The sequence below is a fragment of the Spinacia oleracea genome, chromosome 6 (genome assembly GCF_020520425.1).
Source record: "Spinacia oleracea cultivar Varoflay chromosome 6, BTI_SOV_V1, whole genome shotgun sequence".
Lineage (NCBI taxonomy): Eukaryota > Viridiplantae > Streptophyta > Magnoliopsida > Caryophyllales > Amaranthaceae > Spinacia > Spinacia oleracea.
Genome location: NC_079492.1, coordinates 88342742 through 88362889, shown reverse-complemented (window position 1 = coordinate 88362889; position 20148 = coordinate 88342742). Strand labels below are relative to the sequence as shown.

At 38.8% G+C, this 20148-nt stretch overlaps 1 protein-coding gene across 16 annotated transcripts; it reads right to left on the bottom strand.

The window, feature by feature from the left end:
* Window positions 1–288: 288 nt before the first annotated feature.
* Window positions 289–5242, bottom strand: LOC130462548 (uncharacterized). Of its 16 annotated transcripts, none has more exons than XR_008923013.1 (7): window positions 4967–5220; window positions 4612–4666; window positions 3865–4023; window positions 1784–1888; window positions 1145–1211; window positions 881–1052; window positions 289–532 (listed from the first exon to the last, which is right to left on the bottom strand). XR_008923013.1 is itself a non-coding variant. In XM_056831014.1 (3 exons), exons 1-3 carry the CDS (start codon window positions 1977–1979, stop codon window positions 464–466), a joined length of 417 nt encoding a protein of 138 aa, XP_056686992.1. In that variant the 5' UTR covers window positions 1980–3857; the 3' UTR covers window positions 289–463. The 16 variants fall into 16 exon arrangements, 1 of the variants encoding a protein (XP_056686992.1); XR_008923012.1 differs by having other exon boundaries at window positions 1149–1211; XR_008923007.1 differs by having other exon boundaries at window positions 1145–1888; window positions 4967–5231.
* Window positions 5243–20148: the final 14906 nt, after the last annotated feature.

Below are 20148 nucleotides of genomic sequence, written 5' to 3'. Positions count from 1 at the left end.
GAGAACATCTATTTTCCCGCCTTGTGAAACATTTACTATTTAGTGTTCTCGACGCTTAAAGGCGTCTAAAAACTTTTGTCGGCAGGAATTTAAATTCTACATGAGCCTAACATCACGTCATCAAAAACCGTCCAAATTTATTTGTACTCCGCTTTTTATGCCACCAATATATTCGCTATAAATAAATTATCTTTGTTTATCATAAAATTAAAATTAAAGCAAATAAATCATGAAACTTGTATTTTGAATAATTGTTCTTCCATCGACGTAAAATGTAGAAGTGCGTAGTACATTAAAATCCATAGGACATGAAAATTTTACTAATTAACCATAATATATCCATAGTACATAGATGTTACTAAAAAATTAATTGTATCTTCTAATCCGAAAGAACTAAAGCCTAGAAAAACTAGGATCTAATGGAGGTAGTAGCTTATAAGCTCAAGTATCTTGGCCTTCATTCTCATTGTTTAAATCCCTTTCCTTCTCCTTTCAAAAGCTTCGTATGTTGCTCCTTATCACGTTGGACGATCTTCAAAGAAAAAAACAAAATGAAATAAGCATGAGTCGGAAATCAAAATAATCACCAATCATAGGAAATCAACCAAAACGACAATGAAATAATAAATGCCCACTCTAATAAAAGACAAGGGTTGATTTCCTACTTATCAAATTATCAACTTTATTTTTCATACTACAGATGATAATAATAAGATTTTCTAGTATACAAAATAGGTCTTCTGATAACCACCTCTTGCACGAGTACTAGTTTTCTTCTCAAACGTCTAAATCTTCCCTAAAATGACATTAGTACGGCTAATTAGAGAGAGTGGGAGTGAAAGAGGGAGATAAACTTGGCAAAGAGATAGATAGCTTTTACCTTGTGTGAAATATAGTGATCATACATAGTCAGAAGACCCAGTCTGTAGACTGGCTCTGTTGCATACACTGGTGCGGAGAGCCCAAATTGCTTCATTGCATATGGAAAAGCACCAAGAAGATGCAATGCATTAGGATATGATAGGAAAACAACATCGACAGTAGAAGCCACCCTGCATTACACATGATAGCGATGAATTTGTTGTTTGAATGTTAACCAAGATCATGGATAAAAAAAATTATTTGTTAAGTTCTGAATCTCTACCGACCAGCTTCTTCTTCTCTCCTTACCCTATAATCCTACACCCGGAAAAGGAGGGAAAAAAGTATGTCTTGCAACAGAGATAAACACAGAAAAAGGAAAACATGAGAAAACAAAGAAACAAAAGCATCCATAATGACATGATTCATTTATTTCCCATAAGCCATAACGATTTCATAAAAATCATGAAGACCAAAAGGAAGTAGAATTTTGCATCTTCTACTGTGATAGTGTGATACAGCGATAAATTTATTTTATCATCAATTGTCACATACTTACATTAACTTTGATAAACAGATACTTGAATGAAAGGAAACTGCAGAAACAACAGATACTCTAAACTGTCTAAAGTCTAAACTAGGAAACTGGCTAAACCTTGAGGCTAGCAGCTGCTGTTTTCCAAGATAATTCCTCTCCAAATTTTCCCAATTCGAAGAAAAATAAATTTCCAGCACTCAAAGCATTACGCAAGCATACATCCACAAGAACCGTCCTCCAGCACCAAATTAAACACCCTGAAAAACTGACACCCTACGGCCTACACTAAACATCTTAACCACTAAATTGATATGCTTAAGTAGTTAGAACTGAAGCTTTCTGTTAACAGGAGAAAAAAAAAATCAATGCAGAGATGGAACTTACTAAAATATAGACTCTTTAACCTTATTTTGTAATGGTTGTTTGTTTTCTGCATTAGTTCACTCATCAAAATTGCTCTGGGTTGGCTGCAACAAACCTTTACATCACCTAGATGATAAAAAGTTAGAATTAATTGGTGCGAAGTCATCATCTTAAAACCTGGATTTATTCCCAAGTGTATCTGGGAATGAACAAGCATGATAAGTTAACAAGCATAATCGCAGGCCTCGAAAGCTAGCTGAATTAAACCCAGATTCATCGCAAAGAGTATTAGGTAAAATGAACAGGCATGGGAAGGTATCAAGCATAATTTATTATGCCTGGGAAGCTAGAGGAATTAAAGATTATGTATCGAATAATCATATGATATCTGGAGCATAAAAGTAATTATTGAGATCAGTTAGGAAGAGAGATATGAACGTACCCTAGGGCATTCAAGCGACTTGACACCTGTCCACAACTCCACTCAAGCATACCAGCAATCGAGATTCAGATTTAAGTAAAAAATACCAAAAGGTTGAGCGCTATACCTTAAATTTAGCAAACTTTCATAGTATGTAAAGTATTATGTTTAAGTATGCAGATTGTAATAATTTCTTATCTCCCCTTTTATAAAGATCTTCGGTTGCTCAAGAAAGAGATTTAGACAACTAGTTTAATACTTTTGGGCTATGGCTCACAGAGATGAGAAAATTGCATTCCTTGAAAAGAGCTAATAGGCAGATTGTCATGTTTTATAAATTGGCATAGAATATTGGGGGGGGGGGGGGGGGGGGGGATTCTTCTGAGAGGTGTAGGTATTAACACAAACCAACTTATCCAGAATAGTCAATTTCTACCCCCCCAAACTCTATGATTTCTACTGTAATTCTACAACTTCAAAGTTAGCAATGCACCTAGATTTAAACAGATCAATAATCATACCTGTCTAAATCAGAACAGTTGCAGAAATGTTCCTGAAATTTAATTGATTTCCTGTCTACAAAAGATTAATGCTTATTTTGTGAATTTATAAACTTGAAGATGTTTGCTTACTTGTAAGCAATACAAGTTTTGGCCAAACTCTTGTTTTCCTAATGCTGCTCATTATTAAAAAGATTATCCCTTAGGCCCCAAAAGATGTTACCCAAGTGGTCGGCAAAACTGCAAAAGCAATAGGTTCAGTCACATCTAATTGTGTGTGGGTACTTGGAAGCCAACACTGATCTCAGTATTGGCCTTAGGGTAAGTACAAAAGAAAGAAGTAGGTTCAGTGCCTTCATCAGCCTTGTTTTCGTGCTTGTTTAATACATTTCTCAATAAGTAATTAGCCATAAAAATACAGAATAAGCTAGTGTATGATAACAAAATAAGAGGAGTATTACATATGATTAAGATGAGTCTAATATCTGAATTTGACGCCTACCCAAAAGCACCAGGCTATACTTCATTCTTAATTTTGAACTCTCTGGAAATAAAAGTTACAAGTAGATTAAGGAGGCATTCCGGTTTACTTTTTAACAAATTAATTTTGAACTCTCCCCAATTTTTTTTTTTTTAAATGAACATGAAGAGTAGCAGAATCAAAATTAAATAGTCAATACAAAATTGCAAACGAGAATTAAAACTTTAGAGATAATTAACTGATAAAAATAATGACCATATTTTCAGCATCCATACCTTTATTATCTACAAAGCAACCCATCCAGCCATAACAACACAGACTCATGCTCTTAACAAGGTTTACCAGATAGCAAACAACATTGCAAATAGAATTAAAAAATTAGAGCAAATCACAAAACAAATTAAGCTCATGGAAGTACTTAGAAAACTAAGACTTCTATCGTTTAACCTACAAGTCGAAAATTTAAACGTAGAAGATCCACAGGCCCTAAATTAAACAATTAACCAAGAATTACACAAAAATCAATCAATAAAGAGAAAATCAGTGAAATCGAAGAGATTGGTGTTGACTTGAGCGAGACCAGTAGAGTTAGGCAACTTAAGGGTTTAAATCAATGGCTTGATTCATTAACTTGGTAGAACACATCAAGGGATTAACAACGAGAGCAGTATTAGGAAACATCATATAACATACTACATACCGCTATACCATCCCTTGTAGGATAGTCAATGCTTAGACATTGAGCCCAGGTAGTATGCCGACAACAACCTGTTGTATTTAAGGTATAAGGCTGTTCGGGATACCCTTAGGATCTTCACCAAGTCTCCTACTTTCATGAGCACCAACAGGGTTGAATTACCTAAGAAAAAATGAAAATTTATGCTCTATTAGTCGTCTGCACTTGATATATCTGCACCTGATATATGGATCTGCACTTCATATATCTCAAGGAAATTTCTTCAAGGAACAACTACAAATGCAATATACTCAACCTAGTTCTAAGGCAAAGACAAGGAAACAATCTCCTCTTCTGAAAAACATGGGGAGGCTAATGAGATACTCATGTAGATAATTCGATAGTCTAAACTGGTATGGTATAACTGTATAAGATATATTTCATAATTAAACAACAATCTCTGGTTTTACTCACTATTAAAGAACAATAACCATGATTTTCAACTCAAGAAGTTCACAATCTCAAGTTATACTTCTAGAACCAGATCAGATTGCAAGCCTACATAAAATTAACCAAATTAATCGACATTTCCATAATTCCATAAATGGTAGAACTGCAGAATATTCCATGGTATCAATAAAACTAGAAAATAACAATTTGTAGAGTACGTAGCTTGAAATTGCGAGAAAACATCGAAAGACAAGAACTTAACTCAATAATAATCGAAACAACCACTAAACCTAACATGAGAAGAGGGAGAAACAAAAATACCCTGGATCTCAATTGACACAAAGAGCTTTGCAGCGGTGTCGGCGGTCTGCACATCCTATAGAAATCCAAATAACGTCTTAGAAAAATTAATTAACACAAATCAAATTACTAGTCTATATTACCCTAAATTCAATCAAACAACAAACTAAACTTAAAATACAAATTAGAGAAATTAATATCAGTAAAACATATTGACGAAAAACATATGAAAAGTGTAGAAACCCTTAAATGTACCAAAATCAATCACAACAGTAATCGAATATGAAGTCAAGAGAACTAATCTGACAAAGAACTAGAGAGAGATAAAATAGACGATTATGAAACAAATGTAAACGGCGGAGTTCAATTCACATACCAGAACATAATGAATACCTCAAAGTCTTTGAATTATGTTTGAAATTTGTCGTATTTCTTAAAATTGAGGCATAATCTTCTAGAGTGGGAGTAGATCTAGAAATTTCTTGATGAGAAGGGAGAGAGTTTGTAGGAGTTAGGGTTGTGAGTAGAGGAGAGCAGAAGACTGTTAAGAGAGAGAAAGATTCTTGGGGCGGGTTTTTTTCCCAAAATGTGAACACCGACCCTGTCAAGTGAGGCCACGTGCAAAGCAGGTGACGTTTCGACGTAGAAAACTGACTAGATTTTAAGTAGACAGCGAACGACGTTGAGAAAGAGGGGACAATATAATCTTAGCCTAACGCTGTACCCTGGGCGTCGAGCGCAAAGCGTCTAAAAAACATGCATTTTATAGTAGTGATGTATATATATATATATATATATATATATAATGATAACATGAAACATGTAATAGTTTAGTGGTAAAAGCTTTATTGTTTAAACTCAAGGTCAAAGGTTCAAACCTTACAACAACCATGTTTGACATTTTTTAATATATATGAACATTACATGGAGTGAACCACCCATAAGCAGAGCGCCACGTGTCATGTAGACTTTTTTATAGACACCTTTTAATATATATAGATTAGTTGCCCGCCTTTTTATCCTATGTCCACCTCGATCACCTGGGTAAACAACCCAGTGGGTTGATGTATCAATCTCCAGAATAGAAGAGCATAGCTTATTTATTTTGTCCCTCCAGTATTAACTGAATATCCCTAAACTATTACATAATTATAAATTTTCAGCATACTCATTTAAATTTATTCATCTTAATATGCGATTATATATCATGTATGACATTTTAATATATATGAACATTACATGGAGTTAACCACCCATAAGAAGAGCGACATGTGTCACGTAGACTTTTTTTTATAGACGCCTTTTAATACTATAGATTGGTTTTCCACCTATTTATCCTATGTCCATCTAGATTGTTCACTTCAACTGGATAAACAACCCATTGGGTTGATGTATCAATCTCCAGAAATGAAGAGCATACTCATTTATTTTGTCCCTCCAATATTAGCTGAATATCCCCAAACTATTACATAATTGTAAAATTTTGAGCATATTCATTTCATTTTTTTCATTTTAATATGCGTATTATATATGTGTAATACGCTAATTTGGCCAACATATTGAGTAAATATATTTTTCATTATTAATGTAACGATTTGACTAATTTTTTTTTTTTTTGACAAGCAAGTTAAGATATTATTAATACACCAACAACCATGTTAAACCAAGTATGGGGAATGGAGAAACACATCTCCAGCAGACCCTAAACAAACAAAGGGCTAAGAGTACTTAGCCTAAACTAGTGAAAGTAGAAAACAAATCAAGTGAAACCAATCTAGATCTCTACTAGACACTTTCTTGCCATCAGATTTTGCACTCAACTCTTGACATCACTCTAAATTTCCTTAAGCATTTTCTGAGTAGTAGGGATTTGTAGGTGCCAAATGACAAAGTTCCTAGCTTTTCACATATGGTAAACCATAGATGTTGCAGTGGTGTAAGTCAGCTCCCTTCTGAATTCACTGGTTGCACTTCTCTGAAGCCACTTAAGAACAACACTGAGACAAGCTTTATAGTGAGAAAAATCAAGCCATCTCATGACTTCAGTGCCACACCCAAAAAAAAAGTGATCCACAGTTTCTGGGCAAGCCCCATAGATTGGGCACAAACAATAATCAATTATCCTAGATGTGGCTAAAAAGACTTGTCCACCCTGGACCAATCGTAAGGCGACATGTGGCACCTTCCATGCTAAGTGTCATACATTTTGGATATATTAAAAACCTTGTAATTGAATTGTAATTGAATTACAAGGTAGAATGGCCCACACAATAAGAGGCCAAATAATAAACGACCCATTGAAGTCCTCCATCTCCTTACCTTCCAAGGACACTTGTCCTCATCTTTGAGGTTAACCAATTAGATTCCTACGGTTTTGGAACAAATCCCAAAATCCTAGCCTTATAAATAGCTCAGATCTCAAGGTAAAAGGGCAATCAATTCATTCTCACATGCCTTAATTATTCTGCTCTAACTTCTCTCTAAAATACTTTCTCTCTCTATCAAATACTTACTTAGGCATCGAAGGGAATATTCCTACAAGAATATTATTGTTTTGCAGGTTGTAAGAGGATTGTGCCAGCGTATACCGGATACCTCCATAGAAAAGGTGACACGTCCGCACCAACGAAAGTTCCCACATCATTTGGCGCTGTCTATGGGGAGGTACAATATCATGGGAGATTTCTAGCCTGCAACAGAAGATACGACGCAGGAATAGAATCATATAGCCGTGACACCTGACGATGCAGCGGTAAGTCGGGCTGCTTCAATAAGATCACTTTGCCAGGACATCACTACAAAGTGACTGCTGTAGCTACAACATACCCTCCAAAAAGAGATTACAAGATCTTTTAATGAAGCTTGGGACAGGTTAAATTGCATTCCTATCAAAGATATACCTAACGTTCAACAACTAAAATATAGTAAGGGAAGTAGGGATCGTATACACAGGGAAACTGTCGTTCTTTATACTATTAAAAACAAGGTATAGACTATTTGAAACAGGAAAATGGTTGAGTTTGGGTAATTAAACTACGACAATGATTAAACAATGAGAAATTCAATAATAAAAGGCCTAGGGTATAGGTTCACCAAGAACAATAATCTGGGATGATAAACAATCACTAATAATCAATAAAGCGATTAATCAGACTAGCATGCTCTCTCGAATCGATACTAATCATAGACTTGGAATTAACAGGCTCTCGCTATGTGTTAACCCCAATTTTACCTATTGAAACAAGCATAAACATCAAATTGCATCTCTCAAATCTTAACTTTCTAGAATAATACAATTAAACTTACGCAAATCTAATCGCATAGTAAATGAAATCAATCAACAGGAAATCAACCAACAATACCAGCAATTAACAATAATAGTTCATCCCTTCATATTAGTTTATGGATTCCCCAAACCCTAGATTAAAACTACTCACACATGCTAAAATTAAATAAAACAATTAGTAATAATGAAAACATAATTAATCTAAAATAATTAGGCAAGAAATGAATCAATACCGAAAATACGAACGACGGATTAAATGAAAGCTTCGAACTTTAATTGAAGTAGCAAATGTGTTTGGAACAAATTTGAGAGAATCAAAACTAAGTACTCAAATAAAAAGTGTTGAGAATTAGATAATAAGATGTCTTACAATGAACTAAAGACTTAATATATATAGTCTTGCCCAAAATTAGAAGAAAAACCGAAAATAAACTAAGTAAAACACGGGTCCAGGTTGTCGTCGCCCGATCAGGCAATGGGCCCCTATCGGGCGAACAGCTCATAACCTGCCCGTTCGGGCGGATTGAAATCCGTCCATAGATGTTGCAAAGTAGGCGTCTGATGGGCACCGGGCGACAGGCGCCCGATCGGGCTCGTGAAGAAGGGGATAATTCTCCTTTTGCTCGCCCGGTTGGTCTCCCTTCGCCCACCAGTCGTAGGGCGACCAACTCGACGCCTCATTCTTCACTAATAGCACCAAGTCTAACTCTTGGGGATCAAACATGAGCATCCTAGGCTCTTAAGAGTTGACAATGACCGTCTCGAACCTACTCGGGATCGCGTAGTGGCCTGTAATATCACGAAATGAGCCTAAAAAGGTCAATTTCTCTTCAAACGACCTGAAATCTCAAGACACACTACACAATGAATATTAGTACTCAAAATGGCTCATATGAGCTCATTTAACACAGAAAAGCATTAAGGGACGGGGGTAAAAAAACACTATAAATAACGCATATATCAAATTCCCCCAAGCTAAACCTTTTCCATAAGCAAAGAGCATGAATAAGAGATAGACAATCAATTCACCCCAAGATCAGTGGGAAATATAGACGATGAAACAAAGATCAAATCAAGATAGGCATATATCATGATTGAATTCTCTAGTCCTTATGACACACATCAACTTGTAAAAAGTTCACACAAGGCTCACTGGGCATACGCATAAAATCATGATTGGGCCTCACTAGGTGAATCGCTCCCTCGTTATGTGGCGGGCTAAGCGAACCAAATGTGGCCCGTTCACTCACCTTCCCATTAGGAACATGCATACTATGAAATGAGTAGTAGCCCTCCCAACTCAAAACACTCATGTGTGTGAAGGTTCTCCTAAACACTCAACCTACACCGGTGTCGACTCAAAATGCACATATACTCTTTAATCCTTGACAGACGACTATTTTCAACCTATTGTTATACACACATTTCACGATGATCAAAAAGGACTTTTATTCAAGCTTGTTACGTTGGCCAGGTATAAACAAGGGGTAAGGAAGAATTTGTACATGTGAGGGTAAAGTCTAATTTGGGGAGCAAAATATAACCTATGAGAGCGATGTCAATCATTCCCAAAAAGTTATGTACTCAACGATTTACAACTTCCAACCATAAGAGAGAAGTACCTAAAATATGAAATAGTAATCCACTTCTACCCTTTCCTTGCTTTTCTAACTACGGAAATAAATAACATATTTTTCTGATTTTTTCTTTCTTTTTTCTTTCTTTTATTTATTTATTTATTTATTTATTTTTGAACAAAATCTTAATAACGACGGAAAATGAGAAACTAACTATGTACAAACTACAATACCCGTAACCATAAACTTGGTGCCACTTAGTAGTTACACTCTTCCCTATTCACTTCCCATAAACACAGGTGCACAACCTTGAATATCATAGGCCTAGAAAGCAAACCAACCCAACAAAGAGAACCAATACTAACATATGATAGCTCCCCCAAGATAGACTTGGGACAAGTAACCAACATGGCTAATAAGGGTTATTTTGTGGAGTTCAAACAAAAGAACGGACATGGCTAAGCATGGGAAAGAAAAGGCAGGAACCAATGTATCTATAATCGTCTGGAGGCTTCCTAAATAATGGCCTTTTAATTTCATCATGCGCAAAGTACAAGTGTGTTAAGCATACTAATAGGCAAAATCAAAGACTCCGATCAATGTAACAGCGGGATTAAGCACTCAGAAGAGTTAAGGCTCAAAACCTCACAGCTAACCACAACCCAGCAATATGCATATGACAAGGAGGACAAAGTTGACCTTCAACAAACGTCAATGCAACCATAATTCATATAAAAAACAACCAATCCATGATGTTCACCTGTCTCATCATCTTGAATCATCAAGAATTTTTTAGAAAAAGAGGGGCACAGGGAATTACTTGTCTTAATCTCATCAATCAACACGCATTTTTGGATATTTTTTTTTCAAAGCGATAAATCTACCCTATAAAGCAAAAAACAAACACACCAAAGAAAATAAACACACCAAAGAAATAAATAGAGTATAGAAAGGAAGAAGAGAAATGATACCTAGTTACATGGAAATGAACACCCCCTAAAGCTAAATCAGACAATGTCCTTATTGGCTTAAAGGGGTATGGAACCATCCTCAACTCATCCTTGGTGGCTTGGGCCACCATCATCCATATCATCCCCATGGCCGCCATGACTGCTGAGACCCTCTCTGTACCCTGCGAAATCCGAGTGCCCATAGTAGCTAGTGGGAGTGAAAGTCCCCCTAGCTCCCAGAACTCCATATCCCCCCCGGGGGATAGCCAAACCATGAAGGGTGTGGGTGCTCCTGAGGCACCACACCCTGCCTAGAAAAGTGGTCGTAGATGGGGAACATGGCTCTCTAGTGATCACTCTCGAAGTGATCGAATCTGATCTCAAGCCTATCCATGCGCTCCTCCAAAGAGCGATGCTCCCCCTGTGGAGCTGGGCTACCCTACTCTCTCGCCTATCTCTCCTAACGCCCTCCCCTACGAAAGTAGACTCGAGGCTCAGGCTCGGCTACTGTGGCAGTTGTGGCTGGGGTAGGGGGTCAATGTTATCACCCACGAAAAGGTAATGTTGTTGGCCTGGTTGAAACCTGGTGCGACCCTCGAGGTCAGGAAAAAGGAATAGCCTATCCCTCCTAACCATCCAGTACATAGAACCAGAGCGAAGTAACTGATGCTCGGCGTATAGCCGGCGTAATGATGCAAAATCAAGTAAGTTACTTCCCCGAACCGGCACATGGTTTGCCTCAACAAATTCACAGTAGACATGGAGATTTGGGTGATCAACCCACCAAGAGCAATACGTGTAGTGAATCAGTGAATTACCACCGCTTTGAAATGCTTAGCTAGGTGGTGGGACAAATTCATCCTGTAGCTATTCTCACCTTCAAGAACATAGCCACCAATAATCTCCAACTCTGTACTCCTAATATTTTGGGGCTCATTGATGAGCGACATTTATGTCGCTCTTAGCTTAGGATTTTAGTTCATTTTATTAGCATTTTATTATTATTTTTGCTTAGTTTTCTCGTTTTTAGTTCGTTTATCACATTTTTGCATTAATCGTAACATTTTCTTGGCTTGCGTATATTTTAGTCGTTTTTGCTCTAAACGTGCCGTTTTTGCGCATTCTCATTGCGCAAGCGTCGTTTTGAGTATTAACGTGTTAAATAATGTTTCATTATGCTTGTCGACGAATAATATGTTTTACGATTTGTAAAAATGTGAGACGAATTAATAATACGATTTTCGATTTTTAATAACGTGCTTTGCGATTTACTAATTTGCTATACGATACTTTGCAAATGTGCAGCGAGGCAAGTATAAGTTGCTGCCCACGAGCTTTGTGCGTGTGTGCTGCCCATCAGCCTTGCAGGCCATGAGTTTCTGCATACGAACAACAACAACAAGCCACAACAACAGCAGCCCCATGGGTTTATGTTCACGATCTTTGGAGCAGCCATAGCAACTACAACCTTGCACCCTTACATGAGCCTTGCAGCAGCCATGAAAACAACACGAGCTACTGCATCCTTGTCTAGAACAATAGCTACACACGAGCCTTGCAAGTGCAGCCACAACAGCCACTTCACACAAGCAAATAGCAGCCATAGCTGCTGTACTAATGCTCACAAACAACTGCCGTGCATCAGCTTTGTAGCAGCCCCGTGGGCTCAATTTCACGAGCCTTGCTAGTGCCTTGATAGCAGCATCATAAGAGAAAGCATTGGCATCTATAGCCCTGAGTATTGCACGAGAACAACAGCTCCAACACGAGCAGAAGTGAGCAGCACTCGAGCATAAGCAACACGCGAAGCAACAGCTGCTGTGTGGGCGCACAGCCTGCTGTGCGAGCACACATATTGGTCTGTGCGACCACACACTGTTAAACGACCGCACAGAATGGCAGAAATGATCAGTAGCTGATGTTTTTGTTTGTGTGAGCGCACAACTTTCTGTGTGAGAAAACAACCTGCTTGTGCGACCACACGTACCCTTTGTGCGGTCGCAAGGCTACGCGAGATAGCTGATTTTAAAAGCGAATCGCAGCATTTGTTCGAGAATTAGAATTTCATTTTCAGAATTATTTCTTCAAATTAGTTTAGGCTTATAGAGAGAAATAGATTATAGCTTAGATTAGAGGATAGAATTTAGGAATCTTAGCTTAAATATTTCAATTTCTTAGTGATTCAAACACTTAAATTCAGATTTCTTCTCTTTAATTTTGAGTTTAGTTCTTCAATTTTCTTGTTCTTCAATTTTGGTGCAATTTCAATCATTCAAGGTATAATTCTTACTCTTTTCTTTAATTTGTTCTTTCATTCTTTAAATGCTTCATTAATTTCGTTCAAGCTTGGATTTCATTGTTGAATTTTAGAATTAGTTTCATATTTTGAATTTAGTTGACTTTTCCGATTTTTATTTTTTGATTTTTGTGAATTCAATTAGTTTCATTAATTCAATTAGTGTCATGATTATGATTAGTTTTAGTTTAATCTTAGTCATAGTCATGCATATTGAATAGTTCATAGTCTAGAGATTTGGGTTGAAGCCTTGGATTAGAATTAGGGATTTTGGAGATAATTTTGTGATTAAATGGATTAATTGATGTTTGATTCCATGTCTAGTTAGTTTAGGATTAGCTAACCTAAATTTCTAGAATATTGGAGTGTTAGGCTTCGAATTGGCGCGAGAGCGTGATTAGTTGCTTGCATTACTTTGACTTGATTTTTTCGTTCTTAGTTTCCTCTTCGAGTCTTAATTGTAGCGAGAGCTAGATTAGGATTGGTTGAGCATGGATTGTCGAAGCCACAAATGGTTATTGCATTCATTAATTAGTCATTGCAAATCATGAGCATTTAGGATCTTCGGAACTCCCAATTCAAGTTCCATAGCCAATCTCGAAGTCTCTAGAATTTCTTTACTTGTTCATATTTCATATTCTTTTTGATTTCTATAGAGTCATACTTACATACATACATTTTACATTCGAATTAGCTTTTGAACGCATTAGATTGAATAGTCAAACATAACCATTCTCTTGGGACGATCCCCATGCTTGCCGCTATAGTCAATATAGCCGGTTAGTTAGGAGTTTATAAATTTTGTTCGATTGAGCGGTATCCGTCAACGACCGGAAAACGGCTCATCACTCATACCTCCCTAAGATAGTAAACCCTAGGAATCGAAAAAAATAATAGGGACTGGGTGTTGAACATTAGAAACATGTAGATGCTGCATACTAGCAGACGCATCATTACCAGTCAATTTTCCCCACATTGCAGCATTATTTTGGGCTGCCTCAGGGAATCTATTATGTTCAGCTGACAACCCAAAAATCCTACCAAAATACCTAATAGTCATTTGAATATCTTGGTTCATTAATCTAAAGAACACACGTACTATGTCCTTATGCCCATTCTTATGCACTTCAAATGAACTCAAAAACTCAAGCATTAATCTTTTGAAAGTTAACCTCAACATGCTATACATTGCCTTTAGGCCAACACCATGGAACAATTTTTTAACATCATTCTCAATTTCCATATCATTCAAAGATTTATGACAAATAAATTGCGTAGAAATTACCGTGGTGGTGGTGGTACTTGGCTTGTAGATGCTTCCTCTTGTCTCCTTGTAGCCCCTAGGAAAGTTCTTTTTGGTCTTGAAGCCATTAGAGAACAAAAACTTGAGATTTTTGGGGGTTTTTGGATTTTTTGTGGAGAGAGGGAGTTGATGAAATTAATTGGGTGGAGGTTGAAAAGGATAAATATGGTGGAGAATTGGTTGAGTTATGGAGGTTTGAAGATTTGAGGGTTTGGGGTTTAATGGTGAGGAGTGAGATTGAAGAAGATGATGAATGAAATTAATAAAAGAAGAGGGGTGAGGCCCGTGTATATGCTCGTATAATCTTTATCCGACCGATCGGGCAGACGTTCGCCCTATCGGGAGAATTAATTTCTTTCCCTTCCCTTCGACACCCGCCCTTCGCCCGGTTTCCACCGGGCGGTTGCTTAAATCTTTAAAAATCTTCCCCTTAGCCAAAATCCATGCCTCAAACATCAAAAATAACTCTGTATAAATCCACCCGATCGGGCGAACTACTCGCAGGCAGGTCGATCGGGCGCTCCTTCGCCTGTCGAGCGAAAATAGGTAACATTTAATTCATCAACACGCGCCCGATCGGGCTCCCATTGCTCGGTCTCCACCGGGCGGCTGGCTTAGTGCTCCGTTTTAGCTATTTTATAACTTTTTCGAACTTGGAGCCTCAAACCTTCACACCACTAAACGTCCAAACAGTAAAATTCCCTCTTCTCACCTCTCTAATACTATGAACTATATTAAAAACACACAAAAAGTAAGAAAAAACAAAATTACACTAATGTGAGCAATAAAATACGGGTTGCCTCCCGCAAAGTGTTGGTTTATTTTCAGGTCCCACTCGATCTCAATATGTATCTCATGGGCAGGAGGTTAGAGGTGTTGGACCTCAACAACTCATACAGTAGCCCCCTCATGGTACAACTTCAGACGTTGCCTGTTGACTTTGAATCTTTCACCTTTATCGTTTTCTACCTCGACAGACCCGAACTTACTGACCATGGTCACAGTGAATGGCCCAGACCCTCTAGAATTTAGTTTTCCAGGAAACAAGTTAAGTCTAGAGTTGAAAAATAGAACCTTGCATCTCGCCCACTGCAAATTCCCTTTGAAGAATGTGGAAATCGGGCCATCGCTTAGTCTTTTCCTCATATGCTTGCAATCTAAACTCGTCAAGCGCATTCAACTGTAGTAGTCGCTTCTCGCCGGCTAGCTTAGCGTCCACGTTGAGTGCCTTGATTGCCCATAAAGCCTTATATTCCATTTCTACCGAAAGATGACATGCCTTACCATACACTAAGCGATACGGGAAGGTACCAATAGGTGTCTTGAAAGCAGTCCGGTATGCCCACAGAGTATCATCGAGATTATCACTCCAGTCTTTCCTAGACTTTGCTACTACCTTCTCGAGAATAGATTTGATATGTCAGTTGGAGACCTCAACTTGCCCACTCGTCTGAGGGTGGTAGGCTAGCCTAGTGTAGTGATAGACTTCATATTTGCGCAGAAGCGCATCCAAATGACGCTCATAGAAGTGCGATCCTCCATCACTAATTAACGCTCTAAGTACTCCAAATCTAGGGAAGATGATCTTCTTGAACATGCAGATGACTGTCTTAGCATCGTTAGTAGGTGAGGCAATGGCTTCCACCCACTTAGACACATAATCTACACCAACAAGGATATACAGATTACCATTGGACGATGGGAATGGTCCCATGTAGTCAATCCCCCCAGACATCAAAGATCTCTACCTCAAGTATTCCGTTTGGTGGCATCTCGTGCCTCCTCGAGATATTGCCGGCCCTCTGGCACGCATCACAAGCCATAATGAAAGCTTGTGCATCCTTGAACATAGTAGGCCAGTAAAACCCGCACTATGACAGTTTAGCATGAGTCTTTAAAGGTCCATGGTGCCCTCCATAAGGGGAAGAATGAATCATGTTGATTATTCCATGAACGTCCCATTCAGGAACACAACGCTTGTACAAACCAACTGTAGTCTCACGGAACAAGTGCGGATCATCCCAAAAGTAGAAACGAACATCATGCAAGAACTTCTTCTTCTGTTTATATGTCAGATTATCAGGAAGAGTACCCCCTACAATGTAGTTCGCATAGTCTGCGAACCATGGTGGCTGACTGGCAATCGCGAGTAGATGATCATCGGGAAATGAATCATCGATCGGTGTAGATGCTTACCATCATCATATCTCAATCTAGACAGGTGGTCTGTAACCACATTCTCAGCCCCTTTCTTGTCACAGATCTCCAAATCAAATTCATGTAGCAGTAGTATCCATCGAATAAGCCTAGGCTTGGCTTCCTTCTTATAGAGCAGATACTTAAGGGCCGCATGTTCAGTGTAGAATATCACCTTGGACCAAATTAGATAAGTACGGAACTTGTCCAAAGCATAAACTATAGCTAGAAGCTCCTTCTCAGTAGTAGCATAATGAACCTGAGCTTCATCCAAGGTCTTACTAGTATAGTAGATAGCATGCCAAACCTTTTCCTTTCTTTGACCCAAAACTGCCCCAACTACATAGTCACTTGCATCACACATTATCTCGAACGGGAGATCCCACTCAGGAGAACGGATGATGGGAGCAGAGATCAATGCCTGTTTAATCCTTTCAAAAGCCTAAAGACAAGAATCAGTAAACACAAATGGGGCATCCTTGAGGAGGAGCTGGGTCAGTGGTTTAACAATTTTAGAAAAGTCCTTGTTAAAGAGGCAATAAAACCCTGTATGACCAAGAAAACTTCTAACACCCTTCATTTTAACTGGAGGGGGATTGTTCAATAATTTGGACCTTAGCTCGATCCACTTGAATGCCCTTATCAGATATTAAATGCCCTAAACCACCCCTTCAGTAACCATGAAATGAAACATTTCCCAATTTAATACCAGATTATATTCTTCACATCTTTTCAGAACTTTAGTCAAATTAACCAAGCATGAATCAAAAGAAGTACCATAGACACTAAAATCATCCATAAAAACTTCCATGATAGACTCTATAAACTAAGAAAAGATGCTCATCATGCAACGTTGAAATGTAGTAGGTGCATTACACAGACCAAAGGGCATCCTACGATAAGCAAAAGTACCATAGGGACAGGTGAAGGTGGTCTTTTCCTGATCATCTAGATGTATGTGGATTTGGAAGAAACCAAAATAACCATCTAGATAGCAAAAATACTTATGACAGGCCAACCTTTCTAGCATTTGATCAATACAGGGAAGGGGAAAGCGGTCCTTCTTAGTAGCAACATCCAGACGCCTATAGTCTACATACATATGCCATCCTGTAACTACCCTAGTAGGAATCAACTCATTTTTCTCATTTCTCACCATAGTTGTTGTTAGGGAGGAAAATACCCTCTTGGTGACGTAGATAGACGTGGCAAACAGTGCCTACGTGGCTGCCAGCGGGACGTATGGTAGTGTAGACGCCTACTTTTGTCCCCATTCCCGAAAGGGAAGGTTCGATGATGAGAACATAAATCTCCACTTGGCAACGCATCTCCTATAAAATAACGAATCTCAATCACCCTTTCATTTCAGCCAAAGCTGCTATTTATAGAAACCTGCTAAGAATAGTAACTGCCGTAAAAAGTAGTTGTTAAAAGTGGCAAAATCATAAAAGATAGAAACCTGTCAGAATTAGGTGTTGCACTCCAACATAAATCCTAAAAGAGATAGAATTTACAAAGGAATTCTATTCCTGGTATAATCCGAAAATAAGAGTTACGTATTAATTAAATTCCTAACGAACCTAGAGTTCGTAACGGGCCCAGACGCATTCCGTCATAAGTTAATACGCACTAAAAGATTCGGATAAATCTCCCAAAAAAGCTCCGTGTTCTAAGAGTCCAATTCTGACAAGAACTCGACCCAGATCCCATTTTCAACGCCTGGATCTGGGCACCGAAATCTTCGGCGCCCAGCCCTGGGCGCTGAAAGTGCCTGGGGCCGTTTTATCTCCGGATTCTTTTTGGATTCGTATGTTAAAATCTATCTTTCCACACACTCTTTTCCTATAAATACAGCCTAAAACCGACGTGAAAATAACACACAATTCCATAATCTGAGTATTGACTCTAGCCTTAAGCCTAAGCCTCACGCTGCGAAATTGATCCGGCATTCTGTCGCAATCGACCCAAAAGTCGAACAGAACGCATCCTGCCCCTTGTAGCTTGATGAATTAAGCCTAAATACTGGAACATTGATTGGAAACCCGAGATTCGCTAAATAAAAGGAGAAATAGCAAAGCCAAGTGGTTAGTTTTCTGAGAACCACAACGCACCTCTCAAGGGTGCGTTGTAATGTGTCCCTCATATGATTTAATCGCTTTCATCACCCTTTTATAAAATTGTCAAACTATTAATTTGATTGATATATCACGCCTAATAAGATAATACCCTGGACAATTGAATTATCATGCTAGGTACCTTAAATCAATCTAAATAAGATAATCACGATCGATTTAGTATTATGTGTTGCATATTGCTAAAATCAATTCAGAATAGTTTAATAGTTTAATAGTTTAACGCATGTCCCTTCAATTATTTATGCTGAGCTAGTAAGGATAACCTGCCTCGGGAGTATTATCGATGAGCACTCCTCTCGGTAGTTACAGTCCCCCGAACTCTCAATCTCTGCCCTGCGGGTGTACGTTGAGCGATCCCCACACCAGGGATCACAAGGGAACCTATGGCCGTCGTGGTCGAACATAATGGCACTCCCTTTATGTCACGATAACCGGGTTTTGTCAGTTTTCTCATTGTCGTTAAAAACTGAATGGCGACTCCTATATTACTAGTCGATTGGGTGTAAACTCACAGGAAATCCAATTACACTTGATCTGACAGCGTCACGCCCACGAGGGACGAGGTCACGCATTAGCCTCGTGCTTTTTCGACCCCCTCACAGTGGCGACTCTGCTAGAGATGTTGATGAAATACTCGTGCTCGTAGGTAATCAAAATAGCCGAAGGGTGAAACGATCCTACCCCGCGTTTATTTCCCTATCAAGTTGGGACGACCTGAAAATCAGCGTATTAATGTGAACGGACAGAACCGCATAACGAATCTTGGCTCCCTTGGCATGTTTCATCTCGGGAGTTGGAAATAAGGATACCCATCGCCACCCGGGGGGTGCATACGCTTCGAATGTTGTCCACTCGACACTTTCGCTAGTAGTACACCTATCCCAAACCAAATCGCTCGCCCACTAGGTCCCTCTCATTGGTGCATGCCCCTTGGCTTACATCGTGATTGGCCTCTTGGGACGAAATTCGCTCGTGAATGCACTTCCCCGACCGGGGCATGTGTTGGATCGACGATAGAGGAGGTACCAAGCCGGCACAAATATTACCCATAGAAGCCTATCATAAACTACGTGACATATTATTTTGCTTCATGTTGTAATGTTAGTCATGTGTAGCGAATTATGTGATTGTGTGTGACAAATAATACTAGAAAACCAACGACCCTAAAAATTTCCCAAACATTCATAAACACCAATTGGCCAAAGAGTTGTACCAAAATACGTGTTCCGCAGCCCCGGGCGATCGCCACGAAAATAAGCGACACCCAGGACAGCCTATAACGGATCCCACAACGCCGCACAACGCGTAAAAGACGTTATTAGGCAAACGCGCAAAATCAAGTCGTATATACGAAAAAGGATACGCGAACAGAATACGAGTACCAGTCAGGGACGCATTTTCAGCGCCCCTGGCTGGGCGCCAATCATTTTCAACGCCCGTGCAGGGCGCTGAAGTTGCTGCCTGGCCTTTTGGTCAGGCACGACAGCCTCGGTACCCGCGCACAAAGTATACGTAGCAATAAAAAATTCGTAACGGATTTGCTACAAGGACGTATGAAAAAGGCACTCGATTCTAAAAAACGAATTACAAACTAAACAACTCCTTGTGTCGTCATTAGGCCTCCTATGACGACAATGTTCGGCACCAAAATCGAGCATGCTAATTAAAATAACCTTGAATGTCACACGGGCAAATGTTTCGAAAATCCAAAGAATGACCATAAAAAGAGCCAAAAGTGTACCAACAAGAGTGAGAATAGAAAACCGATAGAAAGAGTCAAAAGTCTAGACTAAGTAATGCTTAACTTTGGGCCTA

Excerpts from the sequence above, each read along its gene's own strand:
- LOC130462548 (XM_056831014.1), bottom strand. The coding sequence starts at position 1,979 with ATGCTTGTTCATTCCCAGATACACTTGGGAATAAATCCAGGTTTTAAG. Across the intron at positions 1,053-1,803 it reads AACAACCATTACAAAATAAG|GGTGGCTTCTACTGTCGATG; the intron begins GTTAAAGAGTCT and ends TGTGTAATGCAG. Across the intron at positions 533-880 it reads ATCACTATATTTCACACAAG|ATCGTCCAACGTGATAAGGA; the intron begins GTAAAAGCTATC and ends TTTTCTTTGAAG.